Consider the following 16,987-nt stretch of genomic DNA (forward strand, 5'->3'; position numbering starts at 1 on the left):
ACACGGATACCAAGGCTCAACAACCAGAGCCCCAACTGCGGCGCTCCACGAGAGAGCGCAGACCACCCGAGACACTAAACCTGTGATCCCAATAAGATGTTGAAGGGGAGGTGATGTAATGTATGTAACCCTTATGTAACAACACTGCAATACTGTATATACATAAGAAATGCACACCTTGACCACTGGGGGTGAACATGTGGGAGACACTCCTCACCTGGTCATCCAGGTATATAAAGGGAGGTCCCACGCAGGGTCATCACTTCTGGGTCCTGTGAATAAAAGTTCAGGTCATGGAGTGACCTTGTCCATAGAATGTGGATTTGTGGTATTGTGTAAGGACTTTACATGCGGGACTTTAATTTAAATATTCTCATTTCATAGGCAGTCCCTTGAAGCGAGGATGACTTGCTTCCAAGCTAAAAAGGAATGAGTTCACAGGTGTTTCAATGAAGGACCTAATATTCCAGATCCCGAACTAAATCTTGAAGGGTGGAAGATGCCTGTGTGTGGATTTTTTTTAACGTGTGGTGGCCGTTGCACAACAGCCACCACACGGGCTTGACAGAGCTAGGTCTTGGTCCAGTGGCAAGGATTACCCAAGGCGACTGGAGACCAGCTCTGCTGCACAGACCGAGCGTGCACACAAAGCAGTGTGGGCTGGCCCGTGCTGCCCCTGGGCCCTTCCCTCTTCTAGGCCCCAGACTTACGCCTCTCCTGGGTCCCGGTCACTTCCTTCTACAAACCCTTGCCGCTCCTTCGCCCCTCCTGCTGTGCCTGCCCGCACTGCAATCAGCGACCTGGCTTCGCAGCCGTCTCCCTCCTGCAGCGGTATGCTGCCGCTCGCTGCTCCCTCTGATGGCCCCGGCCTGCTGATGGTCTTGCAGACTGGGACCGCACCGATTTCCGGGCCGTGAGGCTGGAAGCCTCTTCTTTAACCTCCATTTTGTGTTTAACTGTAGCTGGATGAGTTTTGCATACCTCGTGAAACCCAGCAGTTACAGCAAGGTAGGTACTGCTGCATCCAGGAGTCAAGTGCCTTTACATGTACGTCCAGGGTCCCTACCTAGCTCACCCACTGCAATCAGAGATTCCCTCCCCCCCCCCCCCCCCCACCACGAGGTCTCCGATGGCATTCCCGAACCTCCCCCCCGCCCCCCCCACCCACCTCCAATCCATGATCTTGAGGCCGGCCCGATCCTCCAGTGGCTAGCCCCAATCTTCCTTCCCACCACCCCCCCTCCGTCCCTGCCATCAGCATCAGGCCTGCTACGATCCTCCGGTGGTCGGCCCCGATAACCCCCCGGCCCACACCCCACGACGATCTCCCCCGCCCCCATCCCCCTACCCCACTGATGATCTTGAATCCAGCCACGATCCTCAGGTGGCAGGCCTCGAGTTTCTCTTCTCCACCTACCACCCACGGTCCCACGACAGGATGTGCAATATTTGTCCGAACATCTCTAACACGTTCACAGTCTAATCATGGATTCTGGATCACGATAAATCATAACAACCTATAGACGGTTGGATGACAGGGGTGGGCGAAGGGGTCAATGATGTACGTGCTTGCACCAGATTTGGATGGGACAGATTTAGTGGATCAGATGGTCTTTCCACGCCATTTTGTATATTCGGATGTACCTTCATCAGTTAAGCCCAACAATATATGCAACATAAACACAAGAATCTATCCCCTTCCCCCAACCTATGGGCTTCATCTGTACATCACTTATAGTAATTGGGAACGGTCATGTAATATATTTGCTTCATGGGTTGTTGCTTAAGAATTCAGAGCAACCATTGCTATAAATAACGAGTTGGTTTATTAGCAAAGATTTAACAATCACACTACATATTTCAGTTTTTTAAAAAGGAGGGAGAGAGAAAACAGGGAATTATAGACCGGCTAGCCTGACATCGGTAGTGGGGAAAATGCTGGAATCAATTATTAAAGATGTAATAGCAGCGCATTTGGAAAGCAGTGACAGGATTGGTCCAAGTCAGCATGGATGTATGAAAGAGAAATCATGCTTGACAAATCTTCTAGAATTTTTTGAGGATGTAACTAGTAGAGTGGACAAGGGAGAACCAGTGGATGTGGTGCATTTGGACTTTCAAAAGGCTTTTGACAAGGTCCCACACAAGAGATTAACGTGCGAAATTAAAGCACATGGTATTGGGGGTACTGTATTGACGTGGATAGAGGATTGGTTGGCAGACAGGAAGCAGAGAGTCGGGATAAATGGGTCCTTTTCAAAATGGAGGCAGTGTCTAGTGGAGTGCCGCAGGGCTCAGTGCTGGGACCCCAGCTCTTTACAATATACATTAATGATTTGGACGAAGGAATTGAATGTAATATCTCCAGATTTGCAGATGACACTAAGCTGGGTGGCAGTGTGAGCTGTGAGGAGGATGCTAAGAGGCTGCAGGGTGACTTGGACAGGTTAGGTGAGTGGGCAAATGCATGGCAGATACAGTATAATGTGGATAAATGTGAGGTTATCCACTTTGGTGGCAAAAACAGGAAGGCAGAATATTATCTGAATGGTGACAGATTAGGAAAAGGAGGTGCAACGAGACCTGGGTGTCATGGTACATCAGTCATTGAAAGTTGGCGTAAAGGTACACCAGGCAGTGAAGAAGGCAAATGGCATGTTGGCCTTCATAGCGAGAGGATTTGAGTATAGGAGCAGGGAGGTCTTACTGTAGTTGTACAGGGCCTTGGTGAGGCCACACCTTGAATATTGTGTACAGTTTTGGTTTCCTAATCTGAGGAAGGACATTCTTGCTATTGAGTGAGTGCAGCGAAGGTTCACCAGACTGATTCCCGGAATGGCAGGACTGACATATGAAGAAAGGCTGCATCGACTAGGCTTATATTCACTTGAATTTAGAAGAATGAGAGGGGATCTCATAGAAACATATAAAATTCTGATGGGACTGGACAGGTTAGATGCATGAAGAATGTTCCCGATGTTGGGGAAGTCCAGAACCAGGGGACACAGGCTAAGGATAAAGGGTAAGCCACTTAGGACTGAGATGAGGAGAAACTTCTTCACTCAGAGAGTTGTTAACCTGTGGAATTCTCTACCGCAGAGAGTTGTTGATGCCAGTTCATTGGATATATTCAAGAGGGAGTTAGATATGGCCCTTGCATCTAAAGAGATCAAGGCATATGGAGAGAAAGCAGGAATGGGGTACTGAAGTTGCATGATCAGCCATAATCTTATTGAATGGTGGTGCAGGCTTGAAGGGCCGAATGACGTACTCCTACACCTATTTTCCATGTTTCTATGTTTCATCCACCAGGCTCACAACCACATGCCTCATCATGGATCCCCTGAATCCAACTGGCTGGGGTTTTATTGAGTCTTGTGAGCATCACGTGACTAGCTAAGCCACTCACAATTCAACAGCTGTACAACTCATTTTGGAGAAACCAAAAATAAACATTAAATCATGCCCCCTGATCTGGGGGACACGCCAAACACTTTTCACGTGCCCTTTTTTATTGGTGATTTTTATGCTTTTTTGGGCAGTAAAACCACAGATATATATATATATATACAAGTGCCCCCTATAAAAGGGGAAGGGGGACACTAAAACCGGCAATTAAAACAAATTAAACTTTAAAACATATAAAATCAAATTAAAATTTGGTTGCTGGGGGTAACGATTCACTCCAGTCCCTCCGGCGCCCACCTCTCACGGAAGGCCGCGAGCGTACCGGTGGACACCGCGTGCTCCATCTCTAAGGACACCCTGGCGCGGATGTACGCGCGGAAGAGAGGCAGGCACTCAAGCTGAACGACCCCCTCGACCACCCGCTGCCTGGACCGGCTGATGGCACCCTTGGCTGTGCCCAGGAGCAGTTCTATGAGGAGGGCCCTCGGACCTACCCGCTCCCCTTCACACAGGGTGCCCAAAGATCAGGAGTGTGGGACTGAAGTGCAGCCAGAAATTGAGGAGCAGCCCCTTTAAATAATGGAACAGGGGCTGCAACCTCATGCATTCGATAAAAACATGGAACACGGACTCTTCCTGACTGCAGAAATTGCAGGCGGCCTGGGTGCCCGTGAACCAGTTTAAAAATTTATTGCACGGCACTGCTCCGTGCACCATCCTCCAGGCCAAGTCCCCGATAAATAGTGGGAGGACTCCCGCGTAGAGTGCACTCCATTGGGGACCCCCGCCTCCTCCGGACGGCAAGATGGTACGCCATGGCGTGACCGGACGTCAGACGAGGATGGCAAAGTTGAGAGTGTGCAGGAGCAGCTCGTACAGGAAACCCCTCCGCGCGGAACTGAAAGGCACGGAGGGGATTTCCCCGAGGCGGCTCAAGTTGTGAGGCGCCGGCTCCCGAGGGAGGTAGGTTTGGCGCCGATGAGGAATTCTGTCCGGACGGGGGTCAGTTCCGACGGGATCTCCCCACGTGCTTGAGCCTCCTCGACACACCTAATGGGGTCAGGGCCCAGAGATGTTTTTAGCGACTCGATGGCATCGGCCGCGCGGCGGACGTCGGCCGAATTTAGGCGCCGTTCCAGCTCGTCCAGCACCATCCAGCCCGCTCCTCCGCCATCGAGCAGGTCCCTGACCCTGGTCACCTCGCCAGCCACAGCCCTCTCGTCCGACCGCCACCTAAAACCTCGGTCGTGGAGGTACGGATTCCCGAGCAGCGGTTCCTGCAGGACAGCCGCCACATCAGCCGGTAGAGGGCTGTGCTTGGTGGAGACTTTGTTCTGGACCCTGATGAGTTCCTGGTAAAAGACAGGCAGCTCCTGGACGGCGGTCCTGACGCCCCCCAAGCTCACAAACAGGAGCTGCGTGTCGTAGTTGAGGCTGTACTGCTGGCGGAAGAAATACGTCGCCAGAGCACACCACCTAGGAGGGGGCTCAACGTAAAGGTATCTCTGCAGGGTCTGAAGACGGAAAGTCGCTAGCTGGGTGCTGACTCACACCAACGACTGACCGCCCTCCCTAAGCGGGAGACTCAAGACCGCGGCAGAGACCCAGTGCTTCCTGTTGTTCCAGAAGAAGTCCACCAGCTTCTTCTGTATCTTGGCGACAAACGCAGGGGGAGGGGTCAAAGTGACCAGCTGGTACTACAGCATAGTGGCCACCAGCTGGTTTATGACTAGCGCTCGACCCCTGTAGGACAGCACTCGGAGCAGTCCTGTCCAGCGCCCTAGGCGAGCGGCGACCTTGGCCTCCAGCTCTTGCCAGTTCGCCGGCCAGGCTTCCTCGTCGGGGCTAAGGTAGAATCCCAGATAGAGGAGATGGGTCGTGCTCCAGGCAAAAGGCCTGAGCTCCTCCGGCAGGGAGTCCACCCGCCACTGACCCACCAGGAGTCCGGAACATTTCTCCCAGTTGATCCTGGCGGAGGATGCGGCCGAGTAAATCTCCTGGCACACAACAGCTCTACAACTCTTTTGGGGGAGACAAAATAAACATTAGATCTGGGGGACACTCCAGACACTTTTAACTGCCCTCTTTTTTTTTTTTGTTTCTTTTTGTTTTTTTGAGGGGTTTTTTTGTGATTTTTTTTTTGGGGGCATTAAAATCATATAATTTACAAGTGCCCCGTATAAAAGGGGAGGGGGGACACTAAAACTGGCAATTAAAACAAATTAAACTTTAAAACATAAAATCAAATTAAAATTTGGTTGCCGGGGGTGATAATGCACTCCAGTCCCTCCAGCGCCCACCTCTCGCGGAAGCCCGCGAGCGTACCGGTGGACACCGCGTGCTCCATCTCTAGGGACACCCTGGCCGGATGTAGGCGCGGAAGAGAGCCAGGCAGTCAGGCTGAACGACCCACTCGACCGCCCGCTGCCTGGACCGGCTGCTGGCACCCTTGGCCGTGCCCAGGAGCAGTCCTACGAGGAGGCCCTCGGACCTACCCGCTCCCCTCTGCACAGGGTGCTCAAAGATCAGGAGTGTGGGACTGAAGTGCAACCAGAAATTGAGGAGCAGCCCCTTTAAATAATGGAACAGGGGCTGCAACCTCGCACATTCAATAAAAACATGGAACATGGACTCTTCCAGACCGCAGAAATTGCAGGCAGCCTGCGAGACCGTGAACCGGCTTAAAAATTTATTACACGGGACTGCTCCGTGCACCACCCTCCAGGCCAAGTCCCCGATAAATAGAGGGAGGACTCCCGCGTAGAGTGCACTCCACTGGGGACCCCCGCCTCCTCCGCATGACAAGATGGTACGCCATAGCGTGTCCGGACGGCAGACAAGGATGGCAAAGTTGAGAGTGTGCAGGAGCAGCCCGTACAGGAAACCCCTCCGCACAGAACTGAAAGGCACGGAGGGGATTTCCCCGAGGCGGTTCAAGTTGTGAGGCGCCGGCTCCCGAGGGAGGTTCCGGAGTTTGGCGCCGATGAGGAATTCCGTCCGGACGGGGGTCAGTTCGGACGGGATCTCCCCACGTGCTTGAGCCTCCTCGACACACCTAACGGAGTCAGGGCCCAGAGCTGTTTTTAGCGACTCGATGGCATCGGCCGCGTGGCGGACGTCGGCCAGTTTAGGCACCGTTCCAGCTCGTCTGGCGCCATCCAGCCCGCTCCTCCGCCATCGAGCAGGTCCCTGACCCTGGTCACCTCACCAGCCACAGCACTCTCGTCCAACTGCCCCCTAAAACCTCGGTCGTGGAGGTACGGATTCCCAAGCAGCGGCTCCTGCAGGACAGCTGCCACTCCAGCCTGTGGAGAGCTGCGCTTGGTGGAGACTTTGTTCCAGACCCTGGTGAGTTCCTTGTAAAAGACAGGCAGCTCCTGGACGGCGGTCCTGACGCCCCCCCAAGCTCACACAGGAGCTGCGTGTTGTAGTTGAGGCTGTGCTGCTGGCGGAAGAAATACGTCACCAGCGCACGCCACCTAGGAGGGGGCTCGACGTAAAGGTATCTCTGCAGGGTCTGAAGACGGAAAGTCGCTAGCTGGGTGCTGACGCACACCAACGACTGACCGCCCTCCCTAAGCGGGAGACTCAAGACCGCGGCAGAGACCCAGTGCTTCCAGCAGCTTCTTCTGTATCTTGGCGACAAACGCAGGGGGAGAGGTCAAAGTGACCAGCCGGTACTACAGCATAGTGGCCACCAGCTGGTTTATGACTAGCGCTCGACCCCTGTAGGACAGCACTCGGAGCAGTCCTGTCCAGCGCCCTAGGCGAGCGGCGACCTTGGCCTCCAGCTCTTGCCAGTTCGCAGGCCAGGCTTCCTCGTCGGGGCTTAGGTAGACTCCCAGATAGAGGAGATGGGTCGTGCTCCAGGCAAAAGGCCTGAGCTCCTCCAGCAGGGAATCCACCCGCCACTGACCCACCAGGAGCCCGGAACATTTCTACCAGTTGATCCTGGCGGAGGATGCAGCCGAGTAAATCTCCTGGCACACAACAGCTCTACTACTCTTTTAAAGGAGACAAATAAACATTAGGTCAAGTAACCCCCGATCTGGGGGACACTCCAAACATTTCGCAAGGCCCTTTTTTTGTTTTTTTGTTTTTTAAGAAAAATATTTTTATCGATTTTGTTTTGTGTTTTTGGACTCTAAAAACATAATTTACAAGTGCCCCCTATAAAAGGAGAGGGGGACACTAAAACGGCAATTAAAACAAATCAAACTGTAAAATAAATAAAATCAAATTAAAATTTGGTTGCCAGGGGTAACGATGCACTCCAGTCCCTCCTGCGCCCACCTCTCGCGGAAGGCCGCGAGCGTACCGGTGGACACCGCGTGCTCCATCTCGGATGTACGCGCGGAAGAGAGGCAGGCAGTCAGGCTGAACGACCCCCTCGACCGCCCGCTGCCTGGACCGGCTGATGGCACCCTTGGCCGTGCCCAGGAGCAGTCCTACGAGGAGGCCCTCGGACCTACCCGCTCCCCTCCGCACAGTGTGCCCAAAGATCAGGAGTGTGGGACTGAAGTGCAACCAGAAATTGAGGAGCAGCCCCTTTAAGTAATGAAACAGGGGCTGCAACCTCGCACATTCCATAAAAACATGGAACACGGACTCTTCCAGACCGCAGAAATTGCAGGCGGCCTGTGAGCCCGTGAACCGACTTAAAAATTTATTGCACGGGACTGCACCACCCTCCAGGCCAAGTCCCCGATGAATAATGGAAGGACTCCCGCGTAGAGTGCCCTCCATTGGGGACCCCCGCCTCCTCCGGACGGCAAGATGTTGCGCCATGGCATGTCCGGACGGCAGACGAGGATGGCAAGGTTAAGAGTGTGCAGGAGCAGCCCGTACAGGAAACCCCTCCGCGCAGAACTGAAAGGCACGGAGAGGATTTCCCCGAGGCGGCTCAAGTTGTGAGGCACCGGCTCCCGAGGGAGGTTCCGGGGTTTGGTGCCGATGAGGAATTCCGTCCGGACGGGGGTCAGTTCGGACGGGATCTCCCCACGTGCTTGAGCCTCTTCGACACACCTAACAGAGTCAGGGCCCAGAGCTGTTTTTAGCGACTCGATGGCATCGGCCGCGAGGCGGACGTCGGCCGAATTTAGGCGCCGCGCCAGCATGTCTGGCACCAACCAGCCCGCTCCTCCGCCATCGAGCAGGTCCCTGACCCTGGTCACCTCAGCAGCCACAGCCCTCTCTGCCACCTAAAACCTCGGTCGTGGAGGTACGGATTCCCGAGCAGCGGCTTCTGCAGGACAGCCACCACTCCAGCCGGTTGAGAGGTGCGCTTGGTGGAGACTTTGTTCCAGACCCTGGTGAGTTCCTTGTAAAAGACAGGCAGCTCCTGGACGGCAGAGCCCCAGTGCTTCCTGTTGTTCCAGAAGAAGTCCACCAGCTTCTTCTGTATCTTGGCGACAAACGCAGGGGGGGGGTCAAAGTGACCAGCCGGTACCACAGCATAGCGGCCACCAGCTGGTTTATGACTAGCAGTCGACCCCTGTAGGACAGCACTCGGAGCAGTCCTGTCCAGCGCCCTAGGCGAACGGCGACCTTGGCCTCCAGCTCCTGCCAGTTCGCCGGCCAGGCTTCCTCGTCGGGACTAAGGTAGACTCCCAGATAGAGGAGATGGGTCATGCTCCAGGCAAAAGGCCTGAGCTCCTCCGGCAGGGAATCCACCCACCACTGACCCACCAGGAGTCCGGAACATTTCTCCCAGTTGATCTTGGCGGAGGATGCGGCCGAGTAAATCTCCTGGCACACAACAGCTCTACAAACCTGTGAGCCAATTTACAGGTGCATACATTACTGGTAGCGTAGTGGTTATGTTACTGGACTAGTAATTAAGAGACCTGGACTTAACAATTGAGAGATATGAGTTCAAACCCCACCATGGCAGCAATTTAAATTCAGTTAATTACATAAATCTGGAATTAAAAAAAGCTGCTATCAGTAATGGTGACCATGAAATTATCAGATTGTCGTAAAAGCCCATCCGGTTCACTAATGTCCTTTCGAGAAGGAAATCTGCTGCCAATACCCGATCTGGCTGCCAGACCCACTCTTAACTGTTGTACCAAACTGATACAAAAAAGAACAGTGGTTCTTGTCAAGCGCAATTAGGGATGAGCAATAAATGCTGGCTTTGCCAACAATGACCACATCCCATGAACAAATGAAAAAAAAGAGTAATGCTACTTGTGGCAGGCTCTCAAGTCTTCTTTGCTTTTCCAACATGTGCCACTGACCATGAGAAGCTGAAGGGAACAGAAAGCCAGACAGTAGGAGCACTATGGGGTCTGAGTGGAGCTTTTCCTTCCTGTTATTTTGAGTTGACTACATCGACCTCATTTATGCAGTTGTTCTAAATTAAACATGACGCCTGCTCCAAAGTCAGCCGTTAATTTCTGCATCTCCCCACCAAAACAGAGATAAAGTCAGTGCTGCTGTCAGCTCTCAGCAAACTGGGAATCCATCCACACATCAGTTTCTGTCAGATGTAGCAAGATTTTAATAATGCCTCACAGAGCCAAAATATTTTTAACACCGCTGAGCTTTATAAACCGTACAACTCTTGTGAGATTAACTTTCACTCCTGGCAAACAGAGGCTGCTTGTAAGTGGCAACCCAACAAGATGCAAATATTTTACATTTCCAGAAGCAGACATCAGTCTCCCAGGGTTTGGGGCACTGGAGCAGCACTTTATAATGAGGACACTAAGATTAATATCCTTTTCTCATCGAACGTTTCACCATTTTTAAGATTCTATCGAGAGACTAGTTTTCTCTAAACTGGGGAATCTGACTTGCTAACGATCATTTTTATTGGATAATAGCCCCGGCTTAACAGTCAACTGAAATACGCAGGCTCTCCTTTATACTGCTCACCTTGTTACAGCAACATTATTGACCAACACCCAGATTGAGCTTATTAATGAGGAACATTGTGTAGGACGAATCTGGTGTTCGGTTCAACTGTTGCCAAGCACAGTTGTTGCTAAGTACTGGGAGGGAATGCTTGAAAAGGAGGCCCTATGTCCCAAAATCAAGAGATAAACAGTGTTAGTGGATTTCTTTCCATAGGTTCTATCGCAACGCAAGGTTGTTAGTCTTACAACAATAACTTCCACGTGATTGTGATTTTAAACAACAAACTTTAATGTATTGACTAATAACAGCATTGTTCTTGTAGAACTGCCCTACAGCACTACATTAAATGACAAACAATTAATGCAATCTGGTTATCTCTGCGGACTTCAAGGTGATTAAGCTCAACCTCCATCGCTAGGCTATGGACTTCCAGCTGTGTTGAGAACTCTAACTTTTGGAAGGAGGATGCTCTACCTTTATATTATTGGGCTGCATGTATGCATCTCTGTCCTTGTCGTCTTGTTATTAATTATCCCACCAAACTGACGCTATGCTACTAACTCAAGATGAGCTGCTTACGGAGCGTCCTAATCTTTTCGACCCCCATCTCTGTCTTACAGGCTTGTTATTGCCCTCTGGAATGTGTAGGCTCTCCTCTTATCGTTAAGCCTTTGGTCCTTTGCCGCTTGTTCGCAAAGAACACCTGTTATCCGTAAGCTCAGCTAGTACGTCCGAGCTAGCGTGTCACTAGGACATTTTAACTTGCTGTACACGGGCAGGGTCTGATAGGAAGATGGTCAACTAGTAATGGTCAATATTCTAACAAGCAGCATGTCCTCGTGTTTCAGTAAGTGCCCCAGCCGTACTGGTCCCTGAAATCCTGCATGTCATACAGTCCCAAGATTCTAAATCATGAGGGTGCACTCAGCTCTGTGGCACACGACGGACAGAACAAATGTTCGCACAGGAATCCAATGTTGGCATATGAAGGCTTAATGCCTTTGCTTAACATTGCTTTGATTGCTATTTTAAAGGAGGTATTAACCCACTGGATTAGTCATATGAACGTGTTAATGTGTTATTGTAATATCGAGCTCCCCTAGTGGACAACTACTCCACCTAGTGGACTACTGTGGTAATGCAACCACTGCTGTAAATGCAATAAAAGTCACATGGTGTATCGCAGTCAACTTGTAGAATGTGTGTGTTAGTGATGTCGGAAAGAATATATCACAAATATCACACACAGTAATTTCCAAATGATATTTGTTAGCTTACTTTGTTCTTGAGATTTTATTTCCTTGTGATGCAACGGTAAGACCGCTTTGGTTGGCTTTACACCAGAATGCATTTCTGTTTTTACACTTTACACACAAGGTATAACAATTGCTGTGCAAAATTGTAAACTCCATTTGCAACGTTCTTTTTCATAGGAGACCACAAAGCCAGCAACTGAATTCAAAAGCAGTCATCATAAGTCGTTGTCTTCCTGCAAACCTCTTCAAGACTGCAAACTGGAACTAAAGTCAAGTGTGGCAGAGCCTCAACAGAAAGTTTCTCCCACACCCAGTCCTGTGACAGGTAAAACTGAAGACAACAACTTGCATTCATATAGTGCCTTTAACATAAAGATCGTGCCACGGTCAGCAAAGATCACTGATAGACGTAAATGGACGCTGAGCTAGGAAGTGAGAAGTTAGGAGGAGTAACCAAAGGCTGGTCGAAGAGATGGTTTGTCAGAAGGTTTTTAAAGGAGTGAAAGAGAGGTGGCGGGGGATGAGGGAGGGAATTCCGGACATTAGAACCCAGGTGGCAGAAAACTCTGCACCAATGTAGGATTTTAAAACGAGGACTAGGGTTTTAAACTTGACCTGTTGTGTGTCGGGGAGCGGATAGTGGAGCATTAGAGTGGCTGAGTGAAGACATGTACGAGAGTTGACAGGGCAGAGCTGGATAGTATTACAGAGTGGAAGCAAGCGGTGTTTGTATTTGGGGTCTAAAAATAAGCTCAAACAAGACGCCGAGGATGCAGACAGTCTGGTTGAGCCCGAGACATGGTTGGAAAGGAGGAAGAAATTGGTGGCAAAGAAGTGGAGTTTTTTTTCAATTCATTCACAGGATGTGGGCGTCGCTGGAAAAGCCAGCATTTCTTGCCCACCCCTACTTTCCCTTGAGAAGGTGGTGGTGAGCCGCCACCTTGAACCGCCATGATGCTTTTTTGTCGTGGTTTGATACAACTTGCTAGGTTATTTCAGAGGACAATTAAGAGTCAACCACATCGCTGTGGGTCTGGAGTCACGGGTAAGGATGACTAATGTCCTTTAGGGAAGGAAATCTGTGAACCAGTTTTTAACGACAATCCTTTAGTTTCATGATCACCATTACTGATACTGACACTAGCATTATTTCAGATTTATTTAATTAGCTGAGTTTTAATTCCCCAGCTGCTGTGATGGGATTTTGAACTCAAGTGTCCGGATCATTAGTCCAGGCTTCTGGATTACTAGTCCAGTAACATAACCACTATATTACCGTACCTCTGTGCAGGGAGTGAAGACAATGGCTTCAGGACGTTGAACTGGAGGAAGTTGTAACTCATTGGCTCCCCACTAATGCTGCAGCCTACTTCTGGCTCGTGCTTAGCCCCCCTCCCCACTCTCATAAGAACATAAGAATTAGGAGCAGGAGGAGGCCATTTGGCCCCTCGAGCCTGCACCGCCATTCAATGAGTTCATGGCTGAACATGCAACTTCAGTACCCCCTTCCTGCTTTCTCGCCATACCCCTTGATCCCCCGAGTAGTAAGGACTTCATCTAACTCCCTTTTGAATATATTTAGTGAATTGGTCTCAACAACTTTCTGTGGTAGAGAATTCCACAGGTTCACCACTCTCTGGGTGAAGAAGTTTCTCCTCATCTCGGTCCTAAATGGCTTACCCCTTATCCTTAGACTGTGACCCCTGGTTCTGGACTTCCCCAACATCGGGAACATTCTTCCTGCATCTAACCTGTCTAAACCCGTCAGAATTTGAAACGTTTCTATGAGGTCCCCTCTCATTCTTCTGAACTCCAGTGAATACAAGCCCAGTTGATCCAGTCTTTCTTGATAGGTCAGTCCCACCATCCCAGGAATCAGTCTGGTGAATCTTCGCTGCACTCCCTCAATAGCAAGAATGCCCTTCCTCAAGTTAGGAGACCAAAACTGTACACAATACTCCAGGTGTGGCCTCACCAAGGCCCTGTACAACTGTAGCAACACCTCCCTGCCCCTGTACTCAAATCCCCTCGCTATGAAGGCCAACATGCCATTTGCTTTCTTAACCGCCTGCTGTACCTGCATGCCAACCTTTAATGACTGATGTACCATGACACCCAGGTCTCGTTGCACCTCCCCTTTTCCTAATCTGTCACCATTTAGGTAATAGTCTGTCTCTCTGTTTTTACCACCAAAGTGGATAACCTCACATTTATCCACATTATACTTCATCTGCCATGCATTTGCCCACTCACCTAACCTATCCAAGTCACTCTGCAGCCTCATAGCATCCTCCTCGCAGCTCACACTGCCACCCAACTTAGTGTCATCCGCAAATTTGGAGATACTACATTTAATCCCCTCGTCTAAATCATTAATGTACAATGTAAATTCAATAAGATCATGGCTGATCTGATCATGGACTCAGCTCCACTTCCCTGCCTGCTCCCCATAACCCTTTACTCCCTTATCGCTCAAACATCTGTCTATCTCCGCCTTAATATAGTCAATGACCCAGCCTCCATAGCTCAATGGGGCAGAGAATTCCATAGATTTACAACCCTTTGAGAGAAGAAATTTCTTCTCATCTCGGTTTTAAATGGGCGGCCCCTTATTCTAAGACTATGTCCCCTAGTTTTAATTTCCCTATGACTGGAAATATCCTCTCCGCATCCACCTTGTCGAGCCCCCTCATTATCTTATAAGTTTCAATAAGATCACCTCTCATTCTTCTGAACTCCAATGAGTATAGGCCCAACCTATCTTCATAAGTGTTATGTATGCAATAAAGGTTCAAACTGTGTACTGTTTAACTAAGCAAGGTACAACCTTGCTTCTGCTTTATTTAGGCTCAAAATGGCTGGCCTTTTATACCTGAGCAGCACCATGTGCGTGCTGCTCAGTGGCTTCCAACAATGATGCCATCTGGTGGCTACAAACAGAATGTATATACATGACAATAAGTCAACCCCCTCATCTCTGGAATCAACCTAGTGAACCTTCTCTGAACAGCCTCCAATGCAAGTATATCCTCCCTTAAATACGGAGACCAAAACTGTACGCAGTACTCTTGGTGTGGCCTCACCAATACCCTGTAAAGTTGTAGCAGGATTTCTCTGCTTTAATACTCCATCCCCTTTGCAATAAAGGCCAACATTCCATTTGCCTTCCTGATTACTTGCTGGACCTGCATACTAACAGGCCCAACCTTCTGGCTGGCTCAGCACGGGAGCCAGCCAATTCCACGCCCTCCCATGGCCAGCAAGATGCACCAATGTGCCCATTTGGTGCCGGCAGTATCCAAATGAGGCCCAACCCCAAAGCTTGGCGGTGCCAGTTTTGGGCGGAAACCAAATTCCCACCCAGGGGTGGATTAGCCATGGGGCGGATGGGGCTGCAGTCCCAGGCCCACCAAAGAACATAAGCCCACCAAATAAAGAGTTCAGCCCAGCTATCATAGTCATAACCAGCCCAAGACACATCACACGATGCAGAAACACTGGAGTGGATGGGAAAAGCCGAAAGCAAGAAAGGAAGATCAGGAAAACAGACAACAAGATGTAGCTATCTCAAGAAAATTGACTGAGTTTTTCCAGTGCTTTCTAGTTATTCTAGAGTTTTTCTAGTATTACAATGTTACCAGAACCAGAATATATGCCTACTTGATACAGAATATATGCTTTCATTGTTGAATATACTGGCCTATGTTTTCATACTCAGAAACAGAATCATATACGTAATGTAATGAACATGAACAAACATAACTGTAAGTCCATTTGGATCAGTTTGCCCCAGGCCCATCAGGCCCTTAATCCAGCCCTGCCCCCACCCCCCGCACAATGTCAAGGGAAGGTGCATACAGACTAATAATGCGACAAACAGCCCTGCTACAGCCTGCTGTGAGTAGCACTGAGATATGAATGCAGCACTAATTATCATCATCATCATAGGCAGTCCCTTGAAATCGAGGAAGACTTGCTTCCACTCTAAAAGTGAGTTCTCAGGTGACTGTACAGTCCAATACGGGAATTACAGTCTCTATCACAGGTGGGACAGACAGTCGTTGAGGGAAGGGGTGGGTGGGACTGGTTTGCCGCACGCTCCTTCCGCTGCCTGCACTTGTTTTCTGCATGCTCTCGGCGACGAGACTCGAGGTGCTCAGCACCCTCCTGGATGCACTTCCTCCACTTAGGGCGGTCTTTGGCCAGGGACTCCCAGGTGCCGGTGGGGATGTTGCACTTTATCAAGGAGGCTTTGAGGGTGGCCTTGAAACGTTTCCTCTGCCCACCTGGGGATCGCTTGCCATGTAGGAGTTCCGAATAGAGCGCTTGCTTTGGGAGTCTTGTGTCAGGCATGCAGTCGATGTGGCCCGCCCAAAGGAGCTGGTCAAGTGTGTTCAGTGCTTTGATGCTGGGGATGTTGGCCTGATCGAGAACACTGACGTTGGTGTGTCTATCCTCCCAGGGGATTTGCAGGATTTTGCGGAGACAGCGTTGGTGGTATTTCTCGAGCAATTTAATTTGAGCACTAATTAAGAGGGACTGTAACTGATAATTAAAGGAGTGTGGTATTAAGAATAGAAAATTGATTTACTAAACAATATTTTGATATTGCAAATCACAACCCCGTCTGCTACTTTGTACTTTTCCATTAATCTCTTTACTAATTGCCAATTATAAGGGGGATTTAATTAACAGCTATAATGTGACATACTTTGTATCCACACTATTGATTATTTGGCATGGGATTTTAAATCACATTATTTATATAATATTCTGTTCATACTTTTACCCTACATAACTGTCCTTACACGTCAAAGCAACTCATCCTAGGTGAAGTGCTTTGAAATGTTTCTAACAGATGAGACAAGGCACTGTAAAATTGCAAGTCTGTTTTAATAACTGAAGTTTGTGAATTCTATTTTTTCTTTTAGGTGTCTAAGTTTTTAAAAAAATGTATCATTTTACTTACAGTAAATAAACATTCATCTGGAACACCGCAGAATACTAGTGACAAAGACGGACGGGATCAACACAGCAAGGATAAAATTTCTCCTTCATCCAGTCAGCCATCGTGGATGGAACTCGCCAAAAAAAAGGCAAAAGCTTGGAGTGACATGCCTCAGATAATCAAGTAGACTTCCACATGGAACCTCAAAGTTATACTTGGAAATCTCTTAGCTACTAGTTATTGGACATGCATTAGACTGTCCGTAATGTTGATTGACTAAAAGTTAGAATCCTGTGTTGATGAACCGTAGGTGGCACTTAACATTCTGTTTTTTAAAAACAAAAATAGGATTTCCTTAGACCGCTATATCTAGTGTATTACAACACCGGATTCTGTTGTGGGGGGGAGGGGGGTTGGGGGGCAGGGGTGATCCGACCAACAAGTGCAATACAGATTCCTGACAGGATGGTTCTGAGACCATGTAATGGCTTCTTGTCATGTCATGTTCCAG

General features: G+C 49.5%; 1 protein-coding gene across 1 annotated transcript in view; it reads left to right on the top strand.

Annotated features, from left to right (window-relative positions):
• cracdlb (cracd like b) overlaps positions 1-16,779 on the top strand; it is a 198,149-nt gene extending 181,370 nt beyond the window's left edge. The window contains exons 9-10 of the mRNA XM_070891603.1: positions 11,706-11,853; positions 16,500-16,779. Of these exons, the coding sequence (XP_070747704.1) occupies positions 11,706-11,853; positions 16,500-16,663 (312 nt within the window). The 3' untranslated portion in view covers positions 16,664-16,779. The remainder of the gene's footprint in view (positions 1-11,705; positions 11,854-16,499) is intronic.
• The last annotated feature ends 208 nt before the right edge of the window (positions 16,780-16,987 follow it).

Source organism: Pristiophorus japonicus, chromosome 10, assembly GCF_044704955.1.
Source record: "Pristiophorus japonicus isolate sPriJap1 chromosome 10, sPriJap1.hap1, whole genome shotgun sequence".
NCBI lineage: Eukaryota > Metazoa > Chordata > Chondrichthyes > Pristiophoridae > Pristiophorus > Pristiophorus japonicus.